This window comes from Lutra lutra, chromosome 9, assembly GCF_902655055.1.
Source record: "Lutra lutra chromosome 9, mLutLut1.2, whole genome shotgun sequence".
In the NCBI taxonomy this organism is placed as follows: domain Eukaryota; kingdom Metazoa; phylum Chordata; class Mammalia; order Carnivora; family Mustelidae; genus Lutra; species Lutra lutra.
The window spans coordinates 115,051,085-115,062,824 of NC_062286.1; the positions used below are offsets into that span (position 1 = coordinate 115,051,085).

Consider the following 11,740-nt stretch of genomic DNA (forward strand, 5'->3'; position numbering starts at 1 on the left):
GCCCCTCAAAGTTGTGTGTTCAATATGGAGGCCCCAGAGACCTTTCCTCTCTGCTTCTCTGGCCCTTGAGATTTTATACTCTGAGAAGCAAGCCAGCCTGTCAAACAGCAACCAGAATTAGTCCATGGTAAGTGGGGCTGGATCTGGGGATTCAGAGTCTGGACGTCTGGGCTTGACGTCTGGTTCTGATGGTTTTTGTCTGGGTAACTCTGGGCAGGTTGCTTATTGTTTCAGAGTCAGCTTTCTTGTAGGTAATCTAGTAAGTGCCAGTGGTGGTCTACCCAGATTCCCATTACCTGGCCACTGGGTCCTCCCCTAGGTGCCGTGTGTGGTGGCTCTAACAGCTCACAGGTTCTCCCTTCTTGGTTGACGGGAACCATCTTGCTGGAAAATGCCTGGAAATTTACAGTCCACTCCTCTCCTTAAGTCAGCCCATAACTAATTACTAACTGATACAGAGGCACAAAATCCAGTGTGTAAGTCAAGGCTGGGCAAGTCTGTGGCTCATTCATGCTCTCGCGCTTCCTGCAGGATCAGGCCTTGGCTAGACTCCACCTGGGCCACATCCTTGTTTCTCTTGTCCTTCTCTGCCCTACTTCCTTCCCTCACTTCTTACCTCCGGAGAGCCACCCTTGATAAAATTATATGCTCAAGAATCCCTATCTCAGGCTCTGCTTCCAGGGAACTGGACTGGTCCATAGGCACCTATCTCAAAGTGTGGTAGGGAAATCCAACCGAGATAACATCTGTCCAAGTGTGATGGAAGCTGGAGCGTGCTAGATTTGTGAATGGGATTTGCATTGAGGTTCAGGGAGAAACTGCTCCAAGTTCTCTTTCTGGGTTTCAAACTAGGATACTGGTGACACATTCATATGGACAGGGTGCCTGGCTGCCTGGCCAACTGAGCTGGCCAAGAACTCAAAGGCCTTTTATTCGCTAATTCACTCACCCAAACCAAAACATTTATTGATCATTGATTAGATGCTACGGAGGCTAGAGCAGCAAATGATACTGAAAAGATTCTGTCCCTCAGCACATTTTGAGTTAGTGGAGAGGCAATGTGATCAATTCTATGATTCAAGAAGCACAAGGGTGGGCTTGACCCAGACTTCAAGCAAGGCAGGGGGAGGGGCAGAGGGAGAGGGAGAGAGAGACTCTTAAGCAGGCTCCATGCCCGATGTGGCAGGGCTTGATCTCACCACCCTGAGATCATGACCTGAGCTGAAATCAAATGTCAGATGCTTGACCAACTGAGCCACCCAGGCGCCCCAAAAGGGAGAAACTTTTAAGCTGAGATCTGAGAACTTCTTCTTCCTCTTCTTTTCTTTTTTTTTTAAGATATTTATTTATTTATTTATTTATTTATTTATTTATTTATTAGATAGAAAGAGACAGTGAGAGAGAAAGAGCACAAGCAGGGGGAGAGGCAGAGGGAGAGGCAAGCTCCCAGCTGCACAAAGAGCCCCATGTTGTACTTCATCCCAGGACCCTTGGATCATGACCGAAGCAGATGCTTAACAGACTGAGCCACTCAGGCATCCTGAGATCTTATTCTTAACTGATCCGACAGATAAGAGTTTGTTTAAAATAACGCTAGCAACCATGTATTGGATGACTGTAGCTTATGGAAAAGTGAAATGAATGGCAGTGGTGTTCAAGGGCCATGGAGGAGGAACTGGGAACACGCTGTTTTAATGCACTTGCATTACCCATGGAGTGGCCTGGTGTTCTTTGGAAGTGGACTTGGATTAATTGTAAACCGATACTGCGAACTCTAGTGAAACCACTAAGAAAAGTGAAAAAAAAAAAAGAACTATAAAACTATAACTGATATGCTAAAAAGCTGGAATCATATGAAATGCTCAGTCAAAACCACAAGAGGTAGGATAGTGGAAGACAAAAATAGGAACAAAGAACAAGGGCAATGATTAGAAAACAGCATCAACTATGGCAAATATTAATCCAACTATATTAACAATCACTTTAACAGCAATGGTCTAACTACACCAGTTAAAGAAAGAGATTGTCAGAGTCGATAGCAAAAAAGGCCCAACAAGAAACTGTCTACAAGAAATCCACTTTAAATAGGAAGAAAAATTCAGATTACAAGGGAAAGGGTGTAGGAGACTATGCCATGCTAACACAAACCAAAAGAAAGCTGGAGTAACTGTACTAATTTCAGACGAAGCAGATTTTAGAGCAGGGAAAATTATCACGGAAAACGTAGAGCATCACATTGCATAATGTTAAAGAGATCAGTTCTCCAGAAAGGCATAACATTTCTTAATATGCATACGCCTAACAACAGAACATCGAAAACTGGTAGAACTGCAGGGAGAAATGGGCAAATCCATGATTACAGCTGGAGAGTCCAGCCCCCTCTGTTACTAATCAAGAGATCCAGCAGGCACAAAGTCAATAAGGACATAGTTAAACGGAACAGCACCGTCAAGCAACTGAATCTAATTGATGTTTCTAGAACACTTAATCCAACCACAACAGAATACACCTTCTTCTTGAGCCCACATGGAACATTCACCAAGACAGACTACATTCTGGCCTATAAAACAAATGAGTAGGCAAATATAATATTGTTTCTAAGGCACCCACAATCCTATCTTTTTTTTTTTTAACTTTTTTTTTTTTAAACTTTATTTATTTATTTGACACAGAGAAAGAGAGAGAGAGCACAAGCAGGGGGAGAGCAGGCTCCCTTCTGAGTAAGGAGCCCAATGCAGGACTCATTCTCAGGACCCTGAGATCATGACCTGAGCCAAAGGCAGACATATAACCAATGGAGCCACCCATGTGTCCCCCCATGATCTTAAGTGTTCATATCTGACAACTTTTGATTTCTTCTTTCCAAGACTGACTCCTAAGTGTAAAATGAAGTAAAATAACTTTTAGGATATCTTTTGTGTCTAAAACTATCTTTGAGATTTCCCAAAGGTCCTGGAAAATCACAAAAACTTCCTCTTCCACCTTATGAAAAAGAGAGGTGCCAGAAACAATCAGGATTATTTGATGTTACTGTTGGAGTTTCATGAGAAGAGCTGTCAAATCAGAAGAGAGGCTCAGCCTTTTCTAGGTTAAGTTGGTTTAGGTCGAATGTTTAAATATTTCAGCAACTGAATGCTCTGTGGGCAGTTCCTAGAAATTTGTCATTGCCCTTGCTGTCCATGACTTGTTTCCATTAATCAGAGTCCTGAAGGTGCTTTGCCTAATGTTAGGCAACAGTGTAATAATCAAAGTTCAGTTATCATTTAAAATGTTTACTTGGTATCAAGTCTTTAATTTGAATCTGGCATCTTTTAGGCCAGTGCTTTTCAGCTGGAAATACTGATCAGATTTACCTATGGAGTTTTATTAAAATATACATGCTTAGAGGAGCCTGGGTGGCTCAGTCGGTTTAGTGTGTGACTCTTGATTTTGGCTCAGGTCATGATCTTGGGGTCCTGGGATTGAGCCCCATGTCAGCCTCTGCACTGAGCATAAAGCCTCTTTGAGAACCTCTCTCTCTCTCTCTCCCTCTGCCCCTCCCCTCGCTCACTCTTTCTCTGAAAAAAACCACACATGCTTAGGACCTACTCTGGACTCGCTGAATCTCTTTACTTAATATTCTTGATCTCTTTTTCTTATATGTTTGTTATATTCTTGTTATATTGCATATATGTCTTTATCTAATTATATATTATACCTCAAGATATTTTTCTCCGTAAAGACTAGGTTAAACCATCTTTGTAAGTCAGAGATAATGTTCCTTGTCTGTAAAAACATGTTTAATCATTAAAAGCATTTTGCCCAAAACTTTCAGATTGCCTTATTAATGTTTGTTTTGCATCCTATAGGAATGACCAAATTTCCTTGTCAGTTTCACTATTGCTATGAATAACATTTCACTTTTGAAAGTTATCGGTAATAAGTTACCATTGCCATTTTAAGTCTCTCACTTACGGATGTTACATGTTGTATCCTGAAAGTTCCTTGAAACCTCAACTGTAGACCAGTGTTTTTGTCTTCAACCACCGGACCGTCTTGGAACCCCGACAGGAAGGACTCTAGTGGGTACTGCTAACTAGCACAGTAGTATAACTGTCAAAGGGATTGATTCTTGGATTCATGTCCTTCAACTGAAAAGACATCACCATCCTCAAATTACCGGAAGACCATCCATCCCTACTGGTGACCTTGGTTTGAGGGTTAAAGCAGACAGTCTTTGGATATAGAAAGCTGTGCTCAAAATCCACTGGAACAAGACCACAGATTGTCACTTTGTAACCTGTATTCTTCTGTTTTCTAGTCTTTAATCTAATTCTATCCTGCACTAACTTAAGGTTATTTATTTATTTTTTTAAAGATTACTTGTTTTAAAATAAAGATTTTTATTTACTTATTTGACAGACAGAGATCACAACTAGGCAGAGAGGCAGGCAGAGAGAGAAGAAGGGAAGCAGGCTACCTGCTGAGCAGAGATCCTGATGCGGGGCTCAATTCCAGGACTCTGGGATCATGGCCTGAGCCGAAGGCAGAGGCTTTAACCCACTGAGCCACCCAGGCTCCCCTACTTAAGGTTATTTTTAATTGTGTTACTAATAAGCCTCTATTTCTAATATTGCTCTTTTCATCCTTAATCCCTCCTTGGTATGAATCCAATACCCAGTTACAATTCATTCATGAACTGACTAAAGTACTTATTTCCCAGTCAGCTTTCTTTGGTTCCAGTTTCTTGTAAGAAATCAGTTGGTTTCCTGAGTAACTGGACCCCACCTTTGGGCGATGTATTAGATGAGAAATCCCACAGCAGGCCAGCTGGTGAGAAATCTAAAACTCCCATCACTTCCTAGGAGGGTCTTGACTCTCTGAAGCAATACTTCAGAGATGTATTGTCAAATACAGAGATGTATTTGTCAAAAATTGACAGAGATGTCACAACTTTGAACTTTCACCGAAAGAGAATTTGGGAGGAGATCAGGGTATATTTTTGGACACCATCTCACTTTCACAGATCTACAAGTAAGACATGTTACTCTTCTTTTCCTTTAGTCCCACCTAATGATCTCCATACTAGAAAATTCACTACACCAAACTACTCTTGATGAACAGTGCCAAAAGATTACAGCATTACTTCACAATACTCCTTTGCAAAGGAGTATTTTAGCCAAAACCAGATCACTCTGTGGTCCCCAGTGACTGGTATTGGATCTGGTACAGAAGTCTACAGTTACTCACAAGTCAGACAGGAAATTATTACTTTGGTAAAAAGTAATAATTAATACTAAATAATTAATTAACATTAATATGTTGATACCTATTCTCAGGATAGCCTGTGACATCTCCCAGGATCTATTTTGGACCATTAGTTTGTCCTTTAGGAAAACAGGATAAATAGTTTAATGGAAGGAGAAAAAGTGTGCCCTGATTCCCTAACTACTCTAGGAGAACTGTGAAATTCAGGACTTGCATTTCCGCACGTTACAAGACGTCTGGAGAGTGAAGTGAATCTTATATGTTATGATTAAGAGAATAGCGGGTAAGTGGACAATACCATCAAGAACACATATCCTGAGAGGTTTATGAAATTAGACAGGTGATGGCTTAGAATGGAGCTGCCTTATTTTTTCAAGTTTTATTTATTTAAGTAATCTCTACACCCAATGTGGGGCTTAAACTCATGACCCTGGGATCAAGAGTCCCAGGTTCCTCTCACTGAGCCAGTCAGATGCCCCTAGAACAGAGCTGCTTTAGATATATGTTGGCCTTTGGTTCTATGGACTTTTCTGATTGGGCAGGAGTTTTGTTCTTTTATTTAGTCTGGACATTCTTGGCTCCTGGCGGAAAACGGAACCATAAAAAGTCCGGTCATAATCCTCTTCACATCTGTCTGTGTACCAAAATTCAGACGGGTGATCTCCAGGGTTTTCAATGCTGTTGTACAGCTGCTGTGTGTCAAATGATTCAGCAAAGGGTCATTCAGAAGAAGGAGCCGGAAAACTTCACACACAGGTTGAAACAATTTCCCCCAGAAATCTGGAATTCCAAACAGTTATCCTAACTGACATTCAGTTAGGATTCCTCAAACAGTGGTGAAGATCTGGATTGGCATTCTTCAGTCTGGGCTAAATAATGACCTCAAAGACCAACTGAGAACTGAAACCATCTATCCCACATTCATCCCAGACACGGAGAACCCAACCTACACCATCGTGTCTTCATTAAGATGGACTTTGTGCTATATCTCTGTCTTCATTGGCATGACTTTATTTTTCCAGGAGTCTCCTGCCCAGGCAAGTGGCTTGACTGGTCATTGCAGGATTTCCCCAAAGACTCATCAGCTCTTCAATGGAAAGCATCACAGACAATTTGCCACCCTAAGTTTCCTTGAATGCTTTGCCTCAAAACCCTGGCCTTGCTGTTTATTGTAGACTGTTGTACGGTAATTCTTACCCAATCCCAGTCAAGCCCCCCACTTTGGAAGTCCTGCCTTAAATCAAACTCTCGATTTTCAAGAAATTCTGACCTTACCTTCCCCTTTCTGAGACCTTGCCTGCTGTAAGCAACAAGGCAGCTTTGTATTATCGATAAGCTGGGTTGGTGATACTTAGGAAGCCAGTTTTTGATAATAACTCAGATGCACATATTTTTGTTTTTAAAAAGAGGGAACAAATGGTGGATGAAAAAAAAAAGCCACGGGAATACAGAGAGAGTGGGACAGGGTATAATTGGAACAGATGTTTACTCTGATTGCTGAAGATGAACAGGAGTTTGCCAAGAGAAGAAGGGGAGGAGGGTGTTGCTAGCAGGGTGAGGGGATTCTAGGCAGAGGAAACAGGGGACTGAGGGGCTCCAGTGGAAATGCAAGAGGTCGGAGATAGGGGTGAACAATGCAGAGCTGAGTCTCAGGTGGGATCCGGTAGCTGGGGATGGGGACTGTGCTAAGGGGAGGTCGCCCAGAGAGCTATACTGGTGGGGCTGCTGGGTTGAAATCTGGAGGGTGAGGGTGTGATAGTGCAGCCTGTTTTGCAGGATGTGGTCTGCACCCAAGGATCATGCTAACAACACGGCAGAGGCTGTCGTGGAACATGGACACCAGCTCCCAGTCACTGCAGAGAAACGCCCGCCCTGCCCCCAACAAGTGCGAGTGTGTTTGCTGTGGCTGCTTCACCCACTGTGAACGCACAAAAGGACACCAAGCAAGGGTCTGACTCCACCATTAACAATCTCTGGGGTTCGGTTCTAATTGGGGCAATTACTGCTTGAGCTAACTGGTCGTAAGCACATTGAAAAGCAGTGAGTGCTGTTTATGGATGGAAAGAGAGATGATTGTGTGTGTGAGTGTGGTGGGGTCGGGGGTGGGGAGGCGGGGACAGGTTTTCTTGGCCCACACCAGCCCTGGTCTCAGTCAGAAAATGTAAAGCAGGATTATTTGAGTATAATGAGAACTCATCCAAGTTAGGAAGCTGGTCAGTGTCAGCTAATGAGAGGTGGGTTTGTCCCCTAGATGTTCTTCCCCATGGCTCTGGAAGGCTTCAGCCCCCATCTTGGAGGAGGGATGGAGACAGAAACAAATCCACTCCCTCCAAAGACCGAGGAGCAAGTGTGAGAAAGTGTGTGTCCCTGCTGCTGTGACCCCTAGGAAAGTTCTAGAATTGAGAGAGAGGACAGAAGAGCAAAGAGTGTGTGCAAGAGGTGAAGGAGAAGGATCTCCTAGGCCCACATACACTACTGACACCATATTGCTTGGAAGAACTGGGTAAGAATGTCAACATCTGTCTGCGTCTTCTTCTGAGCACTGTGTGTTCTCAATCAGCTAACAAATGGTCTTCTTTTTGGTAATGATCTGTATCAGGCGTTCTTTCAAACACTGTAGGTAGAAGTTGGGGGTTCATGCATTTTTTATACGCTGTGATTTCCGTTTTAATCTTATTTCCCATCTGAACGCAATTCATATGGAACTTGGAGAGCAACAGAAAATGAGCTATTTTTTTAGTTTTTTTTTTCTTTGCAGCCAGTTTTCCATGGACTCCATGTAATGAATAATTTAGGAGCCAGGAAAGCAGCTGCTCCATTAGGAAGACCTCCAAGTCCAGCACACTCTCCCTCACACGTCATAGGCCTCCTCATGTGTACGCACATGACCTAAGGTGAAAATAGGCTGAGGAGAAGCTGGAAGGCCCAATGGATCTGGCTCACCCTCCAACTAGGTGATTTTAACCTGTTAAGTACATTTAGCAAATGGTCTGGAAGGAGGAAGAGTTCTGACCCTTTTTGTCAACTAGTAGAATAACGAATTGTAATTATTTTGAGAAAATAACTTTGTGCAATTGCACTGCTGGGTATTTACCCTAAAGATACAAATGTAGTGATCCGAAGGGGCACATGCACCCGAATGTTTATAGCAGCAATGTCTACAATAGCCAAACTATGGAAAGAACCTAGATGTCCATCAACAGACGAATGGACAAAGAAGATGTGGTATATATACACAATGGAATACTATGCAGCCATCAAAAGAAATGAAATCTTGCCATTTGCAACGACATGGATGGAACTAGAGGGTATCATGCTTAGCGAAATAAGTCAGTCGGAGAAAGACAACTATCATATGATCTCCCTGATATGAGGGAGAGGAGATGCAACATGGGGGGTTAAGGGGGTAGGAGAAGAGTAAATGAAGCAAGATGGGATTGGGAGGGAGACAAACCATAAGTGACTCTTTTTTTTTTTTTTTTTTTGACAGACAGAGATCACAGGTAGGTAGAGAGGCAGCCAGAGAGAGAGGAAGGGAAGCAGGCTTCCTGCTGAGCAGAGAGCCCGATGCGGGGCTCGATCCCAGGACCCTGGGATCATGACCTGAGCCGAAGGCAGAGGCTTTAACCCACTGAGCCACCCAGGCGCCCCCATAAGTGACTCTTAATCTCACAAAACAAACTGAGGGTTGATGGGGGAGGGGGGTTGGGACATCAGGGAGGGTATGTGCTATGGTGAGTGCTGTGAAGTGTGTAAACCTGGCGATTCACAGACCTGTACCCCTGGGGATAAAAATATATTATATGTTTATAAAAATATATTATATGTTTATAAAAATATATGTTTATAATATAATTATATTATATAAAATATATGTTTATAAAAAATAAAATTAAAAAAAAAGAAAATAACTTTGTATTCTCAGACTTTTTTTTTTTCCTCCTTGTAGACCATAAGCTGAAGGAATACACTATCAGGTCCCCTCAGAGGTGACTCCAGAGGAGATTTAAAATGGAAATCTTTATGTAATTGGGTTTCAGTTCATTTAGTGGATTCCCAATATTTAGCTTTGCTGTATTCCTTGACTATCTGGACCCCTAAATGAAAATTCTTCTTTCGTTAAGGGTGGGGCTGTGAGTGGCATATTTCAGGAAGAAAAGGTTTGTATTTTAGGCAGAATGACTTTCCATTTCAGTCCTGCTTAAAGGACCATGTGCCCACAGGTGACCCCCCAAGAGTAGCATCTTTGGCTGGGGCAGAGGGGAGAGAGGTTGGGTCCAGAAGGGACAGCAACTGGAGGACTACAAGGAGAATGGAATGTGGAGAACCAGATCTGAGCGTCCTATGTCTAGACACTGTCACCAAGAGCACCAACCCTCCCATGAGGAAGGGTTTTCTCATCCAGTCACACTCAGGCACATTTTTGAACGCTCGTCCCCATGTCTGGAGGGAAAGAATGATGGGATGGTGGGTGCAGTGGGGAGGACAGACATGGCTGAGGGGCAGTTCTGGGGGTAGGAGGGGGTATTGAGATGCCAGGGGTGCCTCCCTGTGGGCCTTCTTCCTGCCCAGGATCCTGGCTTTTCCACCAGTCTTGCTCCTGGGTCTCCCCCTCTGTCACAGACCTGCCTCAGCAGGGACTCAGTCCCCTGGCAGTGGGGGAGCAGTGATTGACAAGAGGGAAGGGCTTGGCAGAGGAGGGCTGATCCTCGTCAGCTCCCCCACATACCTCAGTGTGCCTGAGTCAGGGCTGGACAAGTCCCTCCCCCTCGGAATTGTCCAGGGGGACTCTCTTCCACCCCCATCTCGGAAGTCCATTCTTTCCTGAGAGTCTGCTCCCTCACTTACTGGTGGGTGTGCAGGCCCTGCCTGTGAGTCAAGAAGGAGAAAATGGCATCCTATCTCCATCCTGTCTCAGGACTTGAAGTGTAGGATGGCCTGACCTGTGGGTATGGCTTCTGCCTACCTCATGGCAGTGGAGGGTCTTGTCTCCTGCATATGACTTCCTCTAGCTCCTCCTGGAGCAAGTGGGCCCACTGTCTGGGGTCTCCCCACTTTACCTCAGAGAGGTAAATCCCTCTCTGCTTCACAGAAGAGCCATGGCCACATTCCTAATGGGAAGGTGGCCTAGCCCCACTCCTGCAGGTGCTTTGTGGAGGTGAAGAGTGTGCCGTCTGGAGTCCTGTGGCCTGGGTGTGAGTCCTGGCCCCACCAGCTTCCCTGCCCCCCAGGCTGATGAATGGTCACTGCTTCCGGAGGCTCAACTCAGTGTCACTAACTCTGGGCTGTGGGCAGGCCCTCTCTTGACCTCCCCCTCAGGTTGAACCACCCGCCCCCAGGGCTAGTTACATGTGAGGGAGGGAGGGACAGAAGAAGGGAGAGAGGAAGGAGGATGGAAGAGAACTCTGGGTGGTGGCTGGACTGGGAATACACCACCCCATCTCACACACACACTGCCTCAAGCACCATCCCGCCTCACCTGTTCCCGGAGAGCCTCTCCTCGCCCGCCCTCTGGCTCCACCGTCTGTTGGAAGAGATGGTGTGTGAGGGATGGCTGACCTCTGGGAGTCCCCCTGCCATGTCACCCTTGTTTCACAGTGGGAACCCTCAGCTGGGGGCTGCTGCCTCAGACCAGGACCTGACCCTGACTATTTTACTAACCAGCATCCCCAGTCCTGACGTAGCTCTGACACCCCGCAGCAGACATTAAGTCAGAAAGTCCCACATCCTGCTGCCCCAGACAGACAGACAAGTCTGCTGCGGGGATTGCTGAGGAAAGGTGATTTTAACCAAGAGAGCAGGAGGCTGAAAGCCCCGGTGCGCTCTGAGCGTCACGGCCACTCAACCCCAACATGGGCGCTGAGGCCAAGAGAGGCTGGGTAAGCAGACTGGGGTCACTCAGTGAGCAAGTGGCAGGCCCTGGACTCAAGCCCAGTCCTGTGCCTCGAGAGTCCCCCTCTGCTTTGCCTGGTCCTCTGCTGCTGCCCAGGAACCCCGTGGGTGCTCCCCTCAGAGATGAGGACCACTCACCTTCCTCCCCCAGGCCCTTCAGCTGCCGGCTCATGGTCAGCTGGGTTCTCGGCACGGCTCACACGGCTTGCTAGTCTGCACACACCTTCAACCGGGGATGCCTTTCCTCCCTCATGGTGGCTGGGCTCTCTTTCTGGGCCCCGCCAGCTGCCAGGGCTCCTGGGCTTGTTAGAGACTGAACCCAAGGAGGGGGAAGGTTGGGAGAGAGGCGGGCAAGAGGCGGGGAGTTCCCAGCCCTTCAATCCGTCCACACACTCCTCCGCTCAGGTTCCCCAGCAAAGAGGTAGTGTGGCCTCACGTTTCAGGCATCACTTACACACGGAGGGGCCCTGGAGGGGCTGGGAGCTGCCAGCTCACCTCCCAGCCATGACGCCACCTGCCCCGGGAGATCTGAGGAGCGTTCCCAGGGCTCTTTCCCTCTACCTTGAGTCCCTGATCGGGACAAGGCACCAGGGAAATCCTA

At 45.8% G+C, this 11,740-nt stretch overlaps 1 protein-coding gene across 1 annotated transcript in view; it reads right to left on the reverse strand.

The window, feature by feature from the left end:
- TMC2 (transmembrane channel like 2) overlaps positions 1–11,311 on the reverse strand; it is a 63,603-nt gene extending 52,292 nt beyond the window's left edge. Inside the window, exon 1 of the mRNA XM_047746971.1 lies at positions 11,278–11,311. Coding sequence (XP_047602927.1) covers positions 11,278–11,311 — 34 coding nt within the window. The remainder of the gene's footprint in view (positions 1–11,277) is intronic.
- Between the last annotated feature and the right edge of the window lie 429 nt (positions 11,312–11,740).